A 21,221-nucleotide genomic window follows, 5' to 3' on the forward strand; every position below is an offset into this window, starting at 1 on the left:
CAATGTGCCAGCACTCTAGCAGGTTGGCAGGAGGATAAAATACAAGTCAAAGTGAAATAGATTAATTACACCCAGGCAGTCTCAATGCAGCTGGGAAAACACTGCAGATCTGTCTGGTGTATAACTATCCAAGTAGCAAGAGACATTCCGCATGTAGCTGTGGCCCAGAGAGGACTTTGGGATGAACATTGTGGGGCTAGATTTACTAAGGGCCGACTTTTGCAAACCTCCGCAATTTTGACCCAAATTTTAAGACTGCAATAAAATTATAGGCAAAGCAAGGCAAATTTTGCATTTAATATTATTCCAATTATACCCCTTTTCAGACCACCAACAATAATAGTGGGTTATTGCACATGAGCGCACAGCAACCTGGGATGTGGCACAGTCTGAAAGTGGACAGCTGAAATAATCTGCGTCGAGCAACCCGGTATTGCAATTCGGCTAGCGAGCAGAGCTAAACTGGTGTTCAACCTGGCTCGCAGTGCGGTGTGTACAGGTAAGTCAGGTCGATGCGACCCGGGATACATTCGCACCATAGGAAGAGGTGGCGCTTGGAGATCATCACATCTCCAAGCACTGCCTCTGCACACGTCAGCGGTGATGTCACCAATCCAGCATATTGCCGGGATGGATAGTCTGTCTGAAAGTGGTCTCGCAGAGCCACAACCGGGAAGGACTTGTGCACAAATTCCGGGTGCAACTCGACAATAACAGTCTGAAAGGGGTATTAGTAAATCTGGTTATGGATCAATGGGTCGACATGGATTAGGCTGACAGTCGATAGGTCAACCATTATTGATCGACATGGTCAACATGGGAAAAAGGTCAACACATTAAGGGGGTAATTCTGAGTTGATCGCAGCAGGAATGTTGTTAGCAGTTGGGCAAAACCATGTGCACTGCAGGGGGGGCAGATATAACATGTGCAGAAAGAGTTAGATTTGGGTAGGTTATTTTGTTTCTGTGCAGGGTAAATACTGTCTGCTTTATTTTTACACTGCAATTTAGATTGCAGATTGAACACACCACACCCAAATCTAACTCTCTCTGCACATGTTAAATCTGCCTCCCCTGCAGTGCACATGGTTTTGCCCAACTGCTAACAAAGTTCCTGCTGCGATCAACTCGGAATTACCCCCTAAAATGGTTGACACAGGGCAGGTTGACACATAAAAAGGTCAACATACATTTCTGAACTTTTTTGGTGTCTTTTTTTGCATAACATGACCAGGAACACCAATTAGTGCACCACATCCCCTTGCACGGCTTGCGACTGCGGGTAATGTGCCTCACTCAGCTGTGCTCTGCACAGGTTACTATTCCCAATCGTGGTCCTCGTGAATGGTAAAATCAATTAAAAAAATAAAAAAGCCATGGCGACCTTTTCATGCGTCAACCAGTTCACTGTGTCAACCTTTTTCCTATGTCGACCATATACATGTTGAGCAACAGTGGTCGACCTAATCCATGTTGACCTACCATCCGGATACCGTAAATCTAGCCCCTGGTCTTGCAGCTGGCCATCACTTCGTCATTTATAAGAATTATTTTTACAGGACTTACATGCCATTAAAGTTTACATCTTGTCCAGGAAATGATGGACGCTTTTAAATGATTACTACAACCCATAATGTAGATATATAAAGCAATAAAGTAAAACACATTGTTATCCTGACATTTTACTGCTCTATTACAAATGTAATTATTTACCCTTCCCCCCAAATAAATTATAACAGGCACTCCCAGATATTTAGGACAAAGGCCTAGTGAAATAAAAAATGACTTTATAAGCTGAGGACTGTGGTCTTTTAATCAGCGGTGGCCCTCAATATGTCCCTAATAAATCTTAAAGTGTCACTCACTTTCTGCCTGCTCAGTTAGAGAAGCACGTCCAGTAAAATGGCATCCTACTGCAGAACAGGGGAAAAAAAGTAATGTGGACATAATAAACAAAGTATAAACAGTAACTTCACGTATGTTTACGCTGTAATATATTAATAGCAAGTATTATTTTACGTGTTCTCTAAGTTTTGTCTGTAATAGTTAAAGCTAAAGGCACATTTCAAACATTTGTCCCAAAGTTTCCACTTCAGAATGTGACTAGATTGCTTAGAAATTAAGCACACATCGCTCCGTTGCGTAGGGTGCCGGCGACACACCAGCTCTGGATTTGGCATGCCAAACATAGTCCGGTCATTCACTTCACCGCTGTGTGAAGTGAGCACTCACCCCCCCCCCCTCACCCCCACCTCCACTCAGCACACATCACTCTGAGTGCTGTGCAGGGGCAGAGATGTGTTTGGTTGTTCAGCACACATCTCTACGTGTGTTCCCCCCTTTACAATTATCTAGATCAGTGATTCCCAAACACAGTCCTTAAGGCACCCTAAAAGTCCAAGTTTTAAGTATATTCATGCTTGGCCACACGTGACTTAATTAGTACCTCAGTCAATTTGATTTAACCATCTGTGCTGAGACATGGATATTCTTAAAACCTGGACAGTTAGTGTGCCTTGAGGACTGCGTTTGGGAATGGTCTAGATTGCTCCTTTGTGCAGCCTGGCTGATCAGTGGCACATCGTATGATAATACACCATGCCACAAGGCTTATATCAGGAACCTGAGAGTAGAGTACAGTACAATGTAAACTAATGATATAGGAACAGAAACACAACACCTTTAAGCTCTGGATACTAAGGTGGTCATTCAGAGTTGTTCGCTCGTTGCCGATTTTCGCTATATTGCGATTAGTCGCTTACTGCGCATGCGCAAGGTTCGCAGAGCGCATGCGGTTAGTTATTTTACACAAAAGTTAGGTATTTTACTTACGGCATAACGAGGATTTTTCATCGTTCTGGTGACCGTAGTGTGATTGACAGGAAGTGGGTGTTTCTGGGTGGAAACTGGCCATTTTCTGGGCGTGTGTGAAAAAACGCTGGTGTTTCTGGGAAAAACGCAGGAGTGTCTGAAGAAACGGGGGAGTGTCTGGGTGAACGCTGGGTGTGTTTGTGACGTCAAACCAGGAACGAAACTGACTGAACTGATCGCAATGTAGGAGTAAGTCTGGAGCTACTCAGAAACTGCTAAGAAATTTCTATTCGCAATTCTGCAAATCTTTCGTTCGCAATTCTGCTAAGCTAAGATACACTCCCAGAGGGCGGCGGCTTAGCGTGTGCAATGCTGCTAAAAGCAGCTAGCAAGCGAACAACTCGGAATGAGGGCCTAGGTACTAACACCTCTACTGTGTTTTGCACCTTCCTATGGGCATAAGCTCTCTACAGAGCCCTAAATTGTAGGAAATGCCACAAGAAGGTAGAATCTATGTTCACAAAGGACAACATGTTCATGTATCTAAATCAGGTGATGGACCAGCAAAAACCAATAATACATCTGAGCAATAATAATGGCATTGTCTGTGAGGGGACCAGCATAACAAGGAACCACCCTGACAATGTACAGGATCCCTAGCTTTGTTCCTGAAAACTAAGTATAAAAGTTAATGGCAGTTCACTACGTGTTCATACGTATTCATGATGGGCAGTGTGAGGTCAGCAAACATAATGCTAACACTTTGCATACTTCAAAAAGCTGCTAAAAAGTGCAAGGTATGACAAATCCCCCCTCCCCTAAACAAACACGCTATCCACAACCTCAACAGCCATATCTGATACCAGAGATGGCATACTTTGTAACTTATGTTTCCTATGTGCTGTTACAAAATAGTTTTTTTGTTCTTCAGTACAGATGTGTCTTCCTTCATCATTGCTGCAGTCACATTAAGCAACCCTTCAAGTCGCGCCTAATCGTGAGCTCGTTTACTAACACTGGGTGTCTTTTGTGCATTTTTTCCTGCAAAATGCGTCTTATTTGCATCAGATGCGATAAGACGCACAAGCAGGCTGCTGTTTAAAATAATATGTGGAATGCCTACTGTATTATCTTTGTGCGACTGCGTTTCCCAGAAAATAATGTATGCAGATACAGTTGCAGACGCATACAGAATATAGGCATGCAGTGTGCGTCTTATTCGGGTCTGAGTCTGCGTGTGCATCTTATTCGGGTTGGGTATGTGTGACCAGTCACATTACAGACACCGGGATCCCGGCTGTTAGATGGCCAGCAGGGGGCAAGTGCAACAAAGCCCCTTGTGGGCTCGCTGCGCTCGCCATGCAGCGGGATCACCACAGGTTCTATTCCCACTCTATGCGTGCCGTGGACACCCACGAGCGGGAATAGTCCCTGTTAGTTGGCATGCTGACCGGCGGGATATTCAGGGGTTGGGATCCCGGCATCGGTATTGCATCCCTCTTATTCACACAGCAATGCAAATACTGTAAGATGTATTTGACAAAAAAAGACGCCTGACGTTAGCAGAGTTGCATGGGAACCGTCAGCTCACTCACACCAGGCATCTCGCGGTGTGTGGCGTATGTGAGGACACATCTGTATATGATGACCAACTTCATGAACATCAGGAAAAAAAGGAAGGCATTAAATGCTCACTGAAATAAGAGAGCACAGGAAAGGTTGCATGAGATCATGTCAACATGTAAGCACTATATATATATATATATATATATATATATATATATATATATATATAGATAGAGAGAGAGAGAGAGAGAGAGAGAGAGAACTTTTATAATAGGCACCTTTCTAATGGTCATGTTTGTGTTAATAACATAAGGGTACACAATTGCGCCTGAATATGTGGTGGTAATGGTTGTAATATTAAATGACAAGTATACACTGTATATATGAAGAATAAATGTATTTAATCTAAAACAAAATGACAGAAAGAGAATAAATGGAAAAAGATGTGAAAAAATAGAAAATTAATACATTAATGAAAGAGTGTATATATGTATATGAAAGAATTCTATACATATGTATACTTTGGTCCGCAGTCCAGTACAATAGAGTGTGGCGTCCCACCTCGTTTAATTGTGCTCAAACTTCTACCACAATGTGTGGAGGGGTATATACAACACAGTCCCAGAGGAGCTCGTTCAGTAATATACGGGGGTCACGGTCAAAAAGTCTGTTGCAGCAGCTTGATCCTGTCTTGAGAGGGAGGGGGGGTGAGGTGATCTTCTGACGGTGCTAGCAAATGAAGGGGTACCCCAGGTGGCTATGCGGGAGGGATGAGTTGCAGGAGATAGGTAATTATTGGCTCTGGACTCGCCGCTCTCTGACTCGGTCTGTGGCTGCGGAAGGCGCCCGTGTAGACAGGCGTCTGCCGCCGGCCAGATCCGAGGAGTGCGGTCGTGTCTCTGGGGGGGAAAGTGTCACTGACTTCGAGACCCGGAGCGGGACTGTCCGCAGTGCACCTCCCCACTTACAGAGCCCTTACCTTGTTCTTCTGTGCTCGATTCCCAACTTCCGCTGTCACCTTGCTTCCTTGTCAGTCTTGCAGCTTTTCGTCCGGTTTCACTTTCACTTTCCTGTACCTCGCGGTCACGTGACCTGTTCCTGTTCCTCAGCAGTCTTCAGCGCCGTGGGTGATGAATGTGTCCAGAAATAGAGAACTCTGCTGTGTTGAATATGATTAAGGCAGTCTGTTTGAAACGGTGTCCTGTTAGCTCCTACGCGTGTCGACCTTTCTAGGTCTTCCTCAGGGAGTCTATGAGTGCCATATTCAGTGTGGGCTATTTATGCCCATACTTGCTTATGTCATAGAAAAGGGGGCGTGTTTCTCGAATTATAATGGGGATTTGTTATATAACGACTATACAGACAATCATACAATAAAAAGAATATACAAGGAAAGAATGGGATATAGAAAAACAATAATAATAGTAATAGTAAACAAAACAAGCAAAAATTATATATGTAAAAGGTATAACGACCATAAAGAATGATTTTTGAGACTGAATCATTAGTGAATATTGGGAAATGATGAGAGTTCGTTTCTCATCATTTCCCAATATTCACTAATGATTCAGTCTCAAAAATCATTCTTTATGGTCGTTATACCTTTTACATATATAATTTTTGCTTGTTTTGTTTACTATTACTATTATTATTGTTTTTCTATATCCCATTCTTTCCTTGTATATTCTTTTTATTGTATGATTGTCTGTATAGTCGTTATATAACAAATCCCCATTATAATTCGAGAAACACGCCCCCTTTTCTATGACATAAGCAAGTATGGGCATAAATAGCCCACACTGAATATGGCACTCATAGACTCCCTGAGGAAGACCTAGAAAGGTCGACACGCGTAGGAGCTAACAGGACACCGTTTCAAACAGACTGCCTTAATCATATTCAACACAGCAGAGCTCTCTATTTCTGGACACATTCATCACCCACGGCGCTGAAGACTGCTGAGGAACAGGAACAGGTCACGTGACCGCGAGGTACAGGAAAGTGAAAGTGAAACCGGACGAAAAGCTGCAAGACTGACAAGGAAGCAAGGTGACAGCGGAAGTTGGGAATCGAGCACAGAAGAACAAGGTAAGGGCTCTGTAAGTGGGGAGGTGCACTGCGGACAGTCCCGCTCCGGGTCTCGAAGTCAGTGACACTTTCCCCCCCAGAGACACGACCGCACTCCTCGGATCTGGCCGGCGGCAGACGCCTGTCTACACGGGCGCCTTCCGCAGCCACAGACCGAGTCAGAGAGCGGCGAGTCCAGAGCCAATAATTACCTATCTCCTGCAACTCATCCCTCCCGCATAGCCACCTGGGGTACCCCTTCATTTGCTAGCACCGTCAGAAGATCACCTCACCCCCCCTCCCTCTCAAGACAGGATCAAGCTGCTGCAACAGACTTTTTGACCGTGACCCCCGTATATTACTGAACGAGCTCCTCTGGGACTGTGTTGTATATACCCCTCCACACATTGTGGTAGAAGTTTGAGCACAATTAAACGAGGTGGGACGCCACACTCTATTGTACTGGACTGCGGACCAAAGTATACATATGTATAGAATTCTTTCATATACATATATACACTCTTTCATTAATGTATTAATTTTCTATTTTTTCACATCTTTTTCCATTTATTCTCTTTCTGTCATTTTGTTTTAGATTAAATACATTTATTCTTCATATATACAGTGTATACTTGTCATTTAATATTACAACCATTACCACCACATATTCAGGCGCAATTGTGTACCCTTATGTTATATATCTTTAAAGAGGTATTGGGTTTAACCTCCACCACAATTTTGCTGCCACAGCGTTTATCCACACAAGTAGAGCGCTGGATACAATTTGTTCATAATGTTTGTGTTAATGTTACATTTAGGTTTGAATGCTCTTTTACAACGGTAACTAAACACAAGTTGCATTTGACTACATTGCCCATTATTGGTGCATAACTTTGCTCAACAGATAAGGTCATTTTCCTCAAAAAAATAAAGCCCGAAGTGGCAGCCAATGAATTACTTCATGTAGCTAGATGACTAAGTTGATCTGATTATTGGAATGTATGACTTGAACTACAGGTCCAATGTGTCTCTCCAGGCGATACACGGTTTTTGTGTAATGACCTGAATTTTCCTGTCTTTCTCAGTTACTATCAAGTTTTCCTATGGGATCACATTTGAAGGACAGGGTGGTTTCTTGTGTGTTGTTTTCTACTTGAAATCAACCGTATCAAACAACATATGCTACAGTACAAAACATTGAGGTGACCTCAACCAATAGCAAATACTATATTTGAAAAAAAAAAAAAAAAAAGCCTTTCTACTAACTCCCCCCTGATACAGAGATGCAACAAAAATTCTAAGACTTTGGGGTAAATTTACTAAGATGGGAGTTCTATTTAAGATGGGATGTTGCCAACCAATCAGATTATACTTCTCATTTATCTAGCACCTTCTAGAAGATAATACCTGGAATCTGATTGGTTGATATGGGCAACATCCCATCTTAAATAGAACTCCCATCTTAGTAAATTTACCCCTTAGTATTCCATATAGTATCTAACATGGAGGAAGGTTTAATTAATTTAACTGTGAGAGGTCCATGTTAACTATCCCATAAAGTTCACATCTTAAATTCAAAACACATCTCATACTGAGGTCTAAGGTGGAAATCAATACTCGGCAACGTGCTGTTGTAATGTTCAGCAGCGTACATCCCGAGAAATATGGCGGCCGAATATCTATAATTTTCCTAAGTAACTCTATGGGGTATGAGGGAAAATTGGTGATGCTGGTGGCAGCAATGGACTGGGGTTCTGGCAATCATGACGGCACTTTGCGGACATTGCCTGGACTTAAATTCTGCCTATAAGTGCGAATATAAATCTACTACTTAAAAATATATTGCTAGAAAGCAGTGACATCACTGGGGCAGTGCCACAGGTGTGATATAATAGACCTACACTGTCTAGGTATACAGTTAATAAGTCGACAACATATGGTCGACATGCATTAGGTCAACTGGTACAAAAGGGCAACAGGTGAATGGCCAACAGTGGTTAAGGTCGACAGGCACAAAAGGTTGACATAGTAATGATCGACACACTTTGGGGGGTTGGGAAAAATCTTGTATATTTTTGTGACTACCGTCAGTAGAATCATAGACACTTGCTGGCCCACTCTGCTTGCCATGCTTCAGACAGGTTATTATCCCCAATCATAGTCCACATGGATAGTAAATCAAGAAAATGATAGAAAAACATATGGAACATGTGTGTCAACCTTTTGAACCTGTTGTGCCTGTCAACCTTAACCATAGTTGACCTTTTGTACCTGTCTACCTTTTGCATTTGTCAGCCTAATGCATGTTGACCTATTGACTGTCTACTCAGACAGAGTAGATCTACCATCCAGATACCCACTGCCACTACACTAGAAACAAGGTATTTCATGGAGGCACAATCAACCTGTGGCTCTGCAGGTGAAACTACTGTACAAATCCCAGCAAACCTTGTCAGCTGGCAGAGCACACATCCAGGCATGACCCCGGTCTTTTTCACCAGTAGTTGAATAAATAGATAGGTTGTAGTATTTTTAATTCTTCTGAAACCTGCAAGATGGCTGCCTCCATGGTATGTGTGAGACAGGTGCACTTTTAAGGCAGTATGGATTTTTAGACTTTTAACTTTAAGTTATTGATTAAAGTGCACTGTTGCTAGTGCTAATTTCTGAATGGAAAGGGGCCCATTCTAATAGAGACCATAATAATAATGTACATATTATTCAGTTCAATACTAGAATATGAACCATTATTAGCCCTTTATTTGTTTCAGCATAACATACTTAATGTTCATTGCCAATTTCAGTCACTCAAAATCTGCTCCAACTCACCTTTTCCTATTGAGGTGGCTATTCCATTCATTAACTGGGTGAGAGCCTTATTGGGGGAGCCTGGTACATCAGAATTAAAGACCACGTTGCCACTCAACAAGTCAATTTTTCCTGCTTGTTGACGGAACTTTTCCAGCTCCCGTGAGAGGAGATTAAACTGTTGGCTTTGTGTCCGGCATTTCTCTTCCAGCTCTCGAACTTTGGCCTACAAAAACGTGCAGCTCTTTCAATAAAATTAACAATTTCTAGTCGAGAAATAGTAACCATAACAGGGCTTAGTTGCCTAGAAACAGTTGAGGCAGACATTTTGTCACTAAAATACATGACGATGCATCTTATCAATTCTGGATGCAGTGTAATCACTGAACCGAGAATGAAGCTTTTCAGGAACTGATGAATTCCTAGTGAATGAATACGCTACATTTATTACTGGTTAAGATTTCAAAATGGCTGCCTTCACTGTGTATATGTGACAGGTGCATCACAATTGTTGTAATACAATAACTTTATAGGGATGGAAAATTAACAGGAGAAATATAGTATAGATTATTTTAGTTTTTAAGTGTGAAATATAGAGACTATGGGGAAGATGTACTAAGCCCTGGAGAGTGAGAAAGCGGATGGAGATAAAGTAACAGCCAATTAAGAGCTGATTTCTCCACTTTCCACACTCCAAGGCATGGCACATGTCCCCCCTACAATATTTCAATTGACAAAAGCTAATTAGTTGGTACTTTATCTACAATCTTTGATAAATATCCCCCTTAGATGTCCAATTATATTTATAAATATATTATGGGTATTCCTAAGATGGTGTTCAATTTAAATATCTCCCCTTGTATAATTTGAAATTGACCCTATCAATAGTATCTCACATTCTTCAACCTAACACAATATCGCAGACTGTACCTAAACTAATGTTCTGCACTGGAAAAGGTAGTCCTGTTAAAGGCAAACAAATGAGGGTCACAGAAAGCCGTAAAAATAGGACATGAAGTTACCATAAACAGTTTTACCAGCACTTTAGAGCTACAAGTAATGCTTGTAAGGAAGGATGTGTGCTACTTGCCAGTAGATCTTGCAGACTAAGGCATAAACATTTGTCACAAGGTAAAAGAAGTTAAAACCATAGTAACAGCTTTTTATATATTGCAAGGCATCAATAAGTAAGTTCAATATTCAAAAGCCCTTTTAATACAAAATACATATTATTAAAGATCTATAGCTACTGCAAGCAACAGAATCATAAACGCAGAGCTACAACCTCTAGAAAATACAGTAACATGTTTGAATTCAGGTCACCACATCTCTTAATTTCCAATCTCTTCTATAAAATATGAATGAAATCCCACAAATTCTTTGCATGTCAAATGTAATATATTTATCCAAGAAGTAACGTAGTCATTATACTATTTAGCAACCTCATTCATATACTGTCTAATATGCCAAAAGAAAGCAAAATTTAATACAGCTTGGCTTAAAGAGCAAAAAAATAAATAAAAAGATATAACACAAAACTCCATTATGACCTCTGACAGTAAAAAGAAGCACTGTGCATAGTAGGATCAAATACAATCTGTAACAATAAAATGATCTGTGTCTGTTTATTAAACAGTGTGACATATGCAGATAATGGAGATTAAAGGTCAGTCTTTTCATGTCTGCTGGGTAGCTTATCGATCTGTGTAAGAGATTCATTTATTATGTCGACTGAACTTTTACTGGAATATGTCAGCGTTCACTTCATCCTCCTCTAAAACATGTCACAATATTGTAAACCATGTTTAGTTTCACTTTAACAGTCTCTTTTAATGAAGGCTGATATATACTTTAGAGCAGTGGTTCCCAACATTCTTTTTTTAAAGCACTTAGGGTGAGATGTACTAAAGGGAAAATGCAATAAAACCCGTTTTATTGTATTTTCAGATGTACTAACCCCCGTCCGCCGCTTTTTCGCCCCTGAGAGTATCGCCATCTTTGGATGGCGATACCCTTTATAGAAGCCTATGGGCTTCTTATCGACGGCCGCCGCAACCCGCCGCAGGCACCCCTCCCCCGGCAATACCTTCTTCCCGGCAGCCCTGGTCCTAGAAGCTAAACTACTCCTCCCCCTAGGGGAGCAGCCGGAGGTCCTTCCGGCTGCATGGAGGAGGCGCCGGGGACAGCCTGCCGATGCTTCACAGCGTGGGAGGAGTGTGGAGAGCCCAGGGAGGTGACGGAGACCCCCCCCCCCCCCCCCCCCCCGCACACAACCTCCCAGGTATCGCGTTGGACCTCCGTCATCGCATTGCTATGTTAATCGCATATGTTAGTACACATGCGATCAACGTCGCTGCGTTGGGCGGTGATGTATGTTAATACATCCCGCCCTTATTGAGAAAGTCAGCAACAATAAGTAAATTAAGTAAATTGTGTTTACCTGTCATACTTATATTCAGTTCACCAGCACTGGTTTTGCCTATCACATTGACCATAAATTATTTTAAATTGGTACTTGACAACCTAGCCGTATCTCCCCTGCAAATGCCATGAGACCCAGCTTGGGAACCACTGCTTTAGAGTATTTCCATTAAAGTGACTGAGTCATATTTTATGCTATTATATGACAGTATAAGATCTACTGACTAGATGTGTCTGTTGTTGTAGACTTAATTTACTATAAAGCAAGTGAGATGATCAGTGGGTTCAAATATTTATTTCTAATATGTCATGTGCTGCCAATGTAGCAGCCAATGTACTTTTTCAGTTTAACATGTAGAAGGATTGTAGGCCTTTCTTTTCTAAATAGCTACCTGCAAATCCCAACACACTACTCCATGTCACCTCTTCTCACTCACATACAGTGGGAGATCAATCATCATAAAATGGAAGAAAAGTTGTAATAATTAATCAGCTTCTAGCTAGCGTTTATCCAGTACATTCTATAAAATTATAGTTACAATTGCATTGCTAGCTCTGGGCAACTTTTCCACCAGTCCTTTAGAACAGCGGTTCCTAAATTCGGTCCTCAAGAGCAACAACAGTTTGTGTTTTCCAGGTCACCTGACCGATGCAATATAGATCATCACGTGTCACATTTTAAAAATAATGTTCCTTGAGGACTGAGTTTGGGAACCATGGTTCTGGCTTTTTAAGTGCTCATACCTCGTCAATGTTAATACTTTTGTTTCGTATCTCTTGTCAGTTATCATTACTGCTTATAAATTTGCAACAGAAGTACATTGATTCATAAGACATAAGCCTCACGGGACGTTACACTTACCACCCCAAAATACAATACTCTTAAAATTAAAAAGCATCCACCCCAAACCCATTGAACAATTTACCAAAAAATAACTAACAAAGCATACATAGAAAAATCACCCATCCACCCCGTTCCAGATTTAATTGAAAAACGATTTCAAGGAGATTACAGTAGATAAAGAAGTCGGGAAGGGGATGGGTCAAACACTGCCCTAGAGGTGTGTCTAGCTCCACCCAGGGGTGTATCTATAATCCTTCTACATGATAAAACACAAAGCAAATTCAGTATAAGACCTATACGTGTTATGAAATGTATTTAAAATAGCTATACCAGGCTGCTTGTGTAACAACTCCTGACAGGTATGGAAAGAGGAAGAGGGTATTCGTGCCCTGGACTGATATAGTACATAGAGAAACTAAAATTACCCTTCTGCAATTCTCTTTCATTTAAAAAAAATAATAAAGATTCTTAATTGGGTGGCAGTGCTACCTGTAAGTAGTGTTCCTGGGTGTAAGGTGAGCTGCCAGGACACACCATGTGTAACTTGTTACTAGCATGGGGAAGTAGGAGCCAAGGGTCCTTGTCTGTCGGCATGAGGCTGTATATGATCTGGGAATTTCCCACAGAATCCGGGAGGGTAGGCCATACTTGCCCCATCCTTAATATCAATAATATAAAAATTTCAATAGAACCTTAAATTTTATTCACAACAAAAATCACAGAAAAATATACTTCAACCGTGACGCACAGTGCAGACAGAGACATTGCTTGTTGTGGAACAGAACACATATTTAATGCGCAGTGTAATAAAAATGCAAGTGTATGAAACAAAGTGGGGCTAACATAGCGTACCCCCAGCCTAAACGTTTGGTAACCCCAGGGGGTACAGGTGCCCAGGGCTAAGAATCATGCTGTAGAAGGTCTGATACATCACCCCCACAGTGTTTATGAGGCTGCAGCACGAGGTGCCTGGTGCCGCATTTGTTTGAATTAAGCTACAGTAGTTCAATCTATTTTAGTACGACTTATCGATTACTTTTGGAAGGTGATCTGAATTCAAGCATACAATTATTTATAGGCTGTTGAACCATTCTTATACTGTACCTTAGGTTTTTATGTTCTTAAATGTGTTTAGGAATGGGATTTGCTCTGGTCACTGCAAATACTGACTTAAAAAACTATCAGAGCCAGAAAATAGTACCGATGAGAAGACAGGGGAATCATTTAGATGTAACCTATTTGGACATTGTAAATAGAGCTAAATTCAGGGTTGATCGCAAAGGCAAAATCTTTCTCTGATGGGCAAAACCATGTGCACTGCATGGGGGGGGGGGGGGGGGGGGGGTGATGTAACATGTGCAGAGAGAGTTAGATTTGGATGGGGTGTGTTCAAACTGAAATCTACATTTTAGTGTAAAAATAAAGCAGCCAGTATCTACCCTGCACAGAAAAAATATAACCCACCCAAATCTAACTCTCTCTGCACATGTTACATCTGCCCCACCTGCAGTGCACATGGTTTTGCCCATTAGAGGAAAGATTTTGCTTTTGCGATCAACCCTGAATTAGGCCCATAGAGTCATATTTATCATCTCTTCACAGAAGGATTCACTTGGGATGACATTTGTCCCTGCTGCAATCCTGGTAAAAGGTTATAACAAGCTGTGTAATAATCTCTAAGGGGAATTAATAGGACATTAAAGAATATGAAAGTGTATGATCAAGGTGGAAGAGACTTACATTTTAAACAATGCCCTCTGTGCAGAGTATAACAAAAGGATTATTACTAAACAAGGATCTCAGCATCTTTCTACCAATAAATGTTAAAATGCACATGTATCCAAATAGTTGTGTCCTGTAGTTTATTACCATTTAAGACCATGCAAAAAGCATGCCCAGTTTTGTAAATACTGATGGCACAAACCTGTTATAATTGGTCAACCTGGATGACTGTACCAGCTACTGTACTACTGGCTCTGTAAGCTCATAAGATAGAAGATGGTGCAATTGTCCATGATGGCATAAATGCACTTATTGGAGCACTGCATATGGCAGACAGGAGTCAATAAATCACAGGGTGTCCTCTCACGGGGCCAATCTCTGGCTACAATAAGCATGCTTATAAGAATGATTCAACAACAGGGAACATGCACAGAGGCAGATGGCGGTGGCAGTACAACAAATACACGTTTCAAATACCTGCATGCTGTCCAAAGTGTTCTGAGTGAAAGGCAAAGCAGTAAGTCCAGACAAAACACAATATCAAAATAAAATAACAATCCAACAAAAAGAACAGAACAGTTTATAATGCACAATAGTTCACATAAAAATAAAAAAATAAAAATGAAAATATATTGGCTTGTAATGCATGCATGACACTTCAGTACATCAGAGAACGGCAGAGAGCCTAATATAGCCAGCATGAATCATTCTACTAAATACATATTAACATTCTGTTTACCAAGGACTGGTGATACCATTAGTAAAACCTAGACACCAGTGATTAGTGTGGTGACGAAAATACAGAATAAGTCACATATGGTCATGTATACAGTGTTTTTAATGCCCCCTCCCCCCCAGCAAATTATATGGAGAAAAAGCAGTTAATAGCTCCATCATAGCCTTAAAGCTGCCGGCTGCTACTCCCCCGTTTATTGAGATCAGCGAAGGAGTGTGGCGCTAGGCTATGATGTCACAACTAAGCGCCATACTCCCTCTCTGAAGAGCAGAAGATGCAGCCCCCACATTCTGCCTGCTAAGGTTATAATCAGCGGAGGTTAGGGAGGGGTGCTACTGCCAAGGGGGAAAGGCTCTAACTAGGATCTGCTGTGTTTTTGCCATATTACTAAGTACTACATGCCCTTTCTAATGTAATTGCCACCCATGTTGAGGTCTTAAATGATATAGACATAAATATAGTACAATGTTATATAGTTTATTCAGAATATATTGTGTGCCTATTTATCGTACGCTGTGAAAGGTGATAGGCTCCTTACTATCTGACAGCAGAGACTCAGGGAGAGAGAGGCTGACATCACGTTGTACTGCACCTAGTAAGTGTGATGATGGGGGAGAAATAACTAGATGCAGTGATTTATAGGCGATAAAATGCCTTCACCATATGTATATTTATACAGTTATATAGATAACAGTTCTCCATCAAGCTTTATAATATCAGTAATAATTCTAGTACAGATGTGCTACTCCCTTTAAACAAGAACTTTCCTAATGATGACTAAATAAATTACATCATAACTCAGAGCTCTTTGATATATAATATATATATGTATATATATATATATATATATATATATATATATATATCAATAAATGAATGTCAGGCACTCACAGCATGCATGCATCAAAAAACAACGGACCACAATGACTTACACATTGTGGTTCGTTGTTTTTTGATGCATGTATGCCGTGAGTGACTGCCAATTATTGCCCTCCATATGCAAGCAGCAGCGAGGTATGGTACCGGGACAGGCTGCGTTGGATACAAGAAGTGCCAAGCATATTTCTTCTGATAGATATATATATCTATGAAATGGGGTCCCGTGGAGTGGGCCACAAGCTTACATGCATTGTACAATTCATAAACCAAAACCCCATTGTTTACTCAGATGTATACTAAAGCATTAAGGTGAATGAAGCTGCCAAGGAGAGTGCAGGGTTCTCTGCATATGTATTTTTGAGTTTGGTGGTTACAGCCCGCCGCACCCCAACCTATTGGTGGGGAGTACGTGAGTGCACCTTTCCCCTGGGAATGGCAAGTGCAGTGAATCCTCATGTTTCTATAAAAGGGTTAATTTTTAATTTGCCCATTTGTGATCATATCTCTCTCTCATGCTGTCTGCATATATACAGTAAACACACACAGACAGACAGACAGACAGACAGACAGACAGACAGCCCGATGCCCTCATGTAGAATTTTATAAAGAGTAAAAGGTGGGGCATTCATGTTAAGGCATAAATCACTTTCCTGATGACAGTGTAAATATAAACTGTACAGCTTATACATAAGAAAATCAGTTTTTTGTCTGATTGCAATAAACACTGAAACCACTGAACCGATTGCAATGCAGTTTTCACTATTCTGTAGGTAATTTTCCCAGGCAGGTCCCCTGCACTGCTCTTGGCAAGTCTACAGTGGCAGGTGTACATGCCTCAATAGCGGCCAATCAGAACATAGCTGCACATGTGTACTGTGATAGACTCATTTGTAGGTAAGCATCATTAAGTAGTACTTCTTTGGGCTAACATCTATAAATGTAGGTCAAATAGCTGTAAATTATTTTTTTTAACCAGTTCATTTTTGTTGAGATTTCACAATATATAGGAGAAAATTTTCACTTGGTGGTAACAGTTCTTCGGGTAAAAGGGCGCGCACTGTGAGAAGCAATTAGGATAGCCCGGAGAGAGAACATTGCCTCTTAGAAGACCAAGAGAGACATGCTTCTAAGGGTCACACAGAAACTTTGCAGCAGATACGTACTCGCCTATCCTTGCAAAAAGAGTGAACCCATTTACATAGGCAAGGTGACACTTTTGAAGAAAAAAAAGGCTTGCCTCTGTTCACAAAGACAGCGTACACGTATAAAAAGGAGAACAAAATAAAAATGAAAATACGCGCAATCAATCATTTTTCATGTATAACACATTTTCCCAACACCGTCCACCCCACCCTAGATATTACCAAAATCCAAAAACCCGTTATCACCGCCTTCCAACAGAGTGGGGTACTGCAGCTAGTAATATAATTAATAAAAGCACTGAGACATTGGCATTATTATGCTGCTCGTGTGATAATTTATACCATGCCGTGGGTACCACACCTTTTGCGCTGTATGTATACTTGCCCTACATCGCAAATCGGTAATATGTGGCCATGTCTAGAGTATACTTTCACATATTTAGGCCTGCCCATGTCGTACCAAAATGTCTTTAATGTATCATAATTTAGCCCCACCCCCTTTGTACGGAGCCACAATTCCCATTATTATCTGTGTTTCATTAATTGTATTCTAAGCAAAAGGGCAGCTTGCCATTTTACAAAACACTTATCAGGGGTCTATTTTAACCACATCTTCCATTTTCTAGTTATTTATGAGTATATATTTATATATACTTGCCCTACATCGCAATGCGGTAATATGTGGCCTTATCTAGAGTATACTTTCACATAAATGTCTTTTGCAGATTTGTCAGAATTTAGCTCCACCCCCTTTCAGGGTTGGACTGGGGTACTTTCAGGGGTACGGGGGAGACCACCGGTGGGCCCCACTGCCTCGGGGGCCCTCCCAGGTTCTAGACTGTGCACTTGAATTATACATATGTTACATTATACTGCACAGGAAGATGGTATATTTTCTACAGTGCATTGCTGTTATTAATCTGGTAAAGGATCATACATAGACTAGTAGTATTCACCATATACTGTATACATATTTATCCAGCGGCACATACAATACTTTCTTTAATGGTTAGCCAATCACTATGGAGGCTGGCCGCACCCCTCTGCTGGCTTGCTACATCCATAAAAATGGGCCCCTAAAACGGCATTCACCCGGTGGGCCCTTCATGCTCCAGTCCGACATTGCCCCCTTTGTATGGAGCCACAATTCCCATTATTATCTGTGCTTCATTAATTGCATTCTAAGTAAAAGGGCACCTTGCCATTTTACAAAACACTTATCAAGGGTCTATTTTAACCAAATCTTCCATTTTCTAGTTATTCAAAAGGCAAGTTGTAATTCACCTAATGTACTACAAGGAAACTGGCAACATATTATTCCATTTTTACAAACGCCAAAAATTGCCTTATATTTTACAATCACAGAAATCATAGACAGAATGGTATACAGTATTAAAGGGCAATGGCGAAACTGCCAATTAACTTTCAAAATATAATCTCATTGATAGGAATGAGGTTTTCTACTCACTTCAATGGATTCAATTCAATTAAATGGATACAGAACACCCATAGAGATGCAGTGGCAACTGAAATGAATGGGAAATTGCTATATTAAGCAATCAAATAAGTAAATATTATTGCAAAAATAAAAGAAAGCAGAACTAAACAAAGATTATTAGACTGGTCCTTTGTACCATCAATGCGACAGTTCATCACTCGCATTTGATTGCTTTGCTGCCACCCCTTTTGCCTTCACTGGGGTTGAAGTTCCCTACCTGTTCAGGTTAAAACATCCAGCAGTTAAACATTGCTTGGCTGAACATTTCCTATTCATTTCTATGGGCTTTCTTCGAACAACGAAAAGCAATGCCTATTCAAATGAAATAGAAAAAAACTGCAATTTTGCTTAGCAGAGTCAATACTTCCTAATGTACATGAATTGAAAATACATATTTTATTTTTTTTATAAATAGATGTAAAATTATTGGAGATGAACTATTTATTCACAGGAATGTGATTACTTTTCTAGTTTTAAATGATTAAAACTCGGGATAGGTTCATGTTTAGGAGTTAATTCAATTAGGCATGAGTGGGATGATTTGCCCTTGTGACAGCATGGAAGCTCAACCCCCCTTGCTGCCCAATCTTGCCCCGGACGCATGGTACTTTGTACCCAGCCCTATGTCCATGAGTTCAGTAGTACTGTAAGTGTGACAGTGCGGACTCGCTGCTAAATGAAGTGACCACTTAGAATTTGAGTTAATTTTATGGCCATATCAGAATGCTAGGAATGGCAGCATGTAGTTACAAACACGGTTAGTTTATTAGTTTTACATGTTATGCTGTATTTGACAGAAGGGATCTATTATCAGCTGAACAATTAACTTCAAAGCATTGACTCCCATCTTGGAAAAAACACCTTACATTACTTTGCTCATCTCGATCATATTTCCTCTATTTTTTAAATGTTTACATACTTATTTTATATGTGTAGCAATTGAGGTAAGAATAGTGATCTGCTGAGGCTTCTCCCAGGTGCCAGGGACATGGAGAGTGGAGGTAGAAAGTATTCAGTTAATCTCAAAGAAACACAAGAAAAAATAGCAGCGCTAATTGCAGTAACAAAAACAATTGAAAATAAGAAGGATTGAGTGATGAATTAATTTTAAAATTTAATAAAAGATAAAAATATATCGGCCTTTTAAAATGGATACAGAATCCACAAACAATTCCAAACAATTAAAAACAATGCATATGGGTCTGATAATAATAAAGACTGCCTAACACATTAACATCCGTTCCTGATTAAAGAACCTGGAAATTATAGCAGATGGAGACAGACTGACAGCGCAGTCACACCAGTGCACTTTACCCGGAAACCGCTAGAGGTGTAGTCCCTTTGAGAATGTCTCTGATGTTTTTGTCCAAACTCAGCCAGATTTGGGATCCTCATTTAACACGGTGTCCTCTTTTTTGATAAAGCTGCAGTGCCTTGCAGTGAAACGCGTAAGAAGGAGGCTACTTGGGTCAACTATCACGCTATTCTGACTGTCCTACCACATCCGGACCAAACACTGGACTTTTCCATCTGCAGTTCAATTGAGACAACTATTCCATGACTAAGGAGCACCATCTACCCTATCTTCACAAAGAGGACACCGTGTTAAATGAGGATCCCAAATCTGGCTGAGTTTGGACAAAAACATCAGAGACATTCTCAAAGGGACTACACCTCTAGCGGTTTCCGGGTAAAGTGCACTGGTGTGACTGCGCTGTCAGTCTGTCTCCATCTGCTATAATTTCCAGGTTCTTTAATCAGGAACGGATGTTAATGTGTTAGGCAGTCTTTATTATTATCAGACCCATATGCATTGTTTTTAATTGTTTGGAATTGTTTGTGGATTCTGTATCCATTTTAAAAGGCCGATATATTTTTATCTTTTATTAAATTGTAAAATTAATTCATCACTCAATCCTTCTTATTTTCAATTGTTTTTGTTACTGCAATTAGCGTTGCTAATTTTTCTTGCGTTTCTTTGAGTATATGATTGGGGTGTAACTACCCCCAAATGTTATAGCAGCAGCATTAGAAACACAGCACCTGAAAGCGCCCGATCCTCCATTCATTTGGTAAAACATCTTCTTGCATATTCAGTTAATCTGACTCCTCGGATCTCTGTCTAAGCCATCTGAGGAGACATCAGACAGGCAGCCCCCCACACACCCACCCCCAGAGCTCTGAGAGGAAGTGTCTGTGTTGTGTTCATTTCCTGCGTGTATCTAAGCAGCACAGGAGCGGACAACAGAGCGGCAGCAGCAGTATGACAACAAAAGTAACTTTGTAAAAGGACATGAGGAAGTAATGAGAAAGTTGTACAGGGGGCAATGAGAGAGATATTGAGGATGGCAATGAGAGAGATATGGAGGAGGCAATTTTAGAATACAGCGGGGCAATGAGAAAGTTATGGAGGGGCACTAAGAGTGATATGATGGTAGCAATCAGATGGCTACAAGGGTACAATGGGTGTGATATGTAGGGGGCAATGAGAGAGTTATTGTTGGGGCAATGAGAGAGATATGGAGGAAGGAGCAGTGAGTGAGCTATAAGTGTGCAATGAGAGCAATGGAGGGGGCAACGAATGAGATATGGGGGGAGGATACAGAGAAAGAAAAATATAAACGAGCAATTAGAGCGATATAGAGAGGCCATAGGAGATATGGAGGGGGCAATGAGCGAAATATGATGGTGGCAATCCGACGGCTACAAGGGTAAAATAAGTGTTAT

At 40.8% G+C, this 21,221-nt stretch overlaps 1 protein-coding gene across 27 annotated transcripts in view; it reads right to left on the reverse strand.

Annotated features, from left to right (window-relative positions):
- Positions 1-21,221, reverse strand: part of RIMBP2 (RIMS binding protein 2) — a 1,046,283-nt gene that overhangs the window by 235,394 nt on the left and 789,668 nt on the right. For 17 of the 27 annotated variants that reach the window (XM_063964621.1, XM_063964623.1, XM_063964618.1 and 14 more), the window contains 3 exons: positions 14,717-14,737; positions 9,274-9,478; positions 1,866-1,913 (listed from right to left, as the gene is read on the reverse strand). In XM_063964621.1, coding sequence (XP_063820691.1) covers positions 1,866-1,913; positions 9,274-9,478; positions 14,717-14,737 — 274 coding nt within the window. Of the gene's footprint in view, positions 1-1,865; positions 1,914-9,273; positions 9,479-14,716; positions 14,738-18,464; positions 18,515-21,221 lie in introns of those variants that run through there. The other 10 variants (XM_063964626.1, XM_063964645.1, XM_063964641.1 and 7 more) reach the window with 5 other exon arrangements.

Source organism: Pseudophryne corroboree, chromosome 1 (assembly GCF_028390025.1).
Source record: "Pseudophryne corroboree isolate aPseCor3 chromosome 1, aPseCor3.hap2, whole genome shotgun sequence".
Taxonomy (NCBI): domain Eukaryota; kingdom Metazoa; phylum Chordata; class Amphibia; order Anura; family Myobatrachidae; genus Pseudophryne; species Pseudophryne corroboree.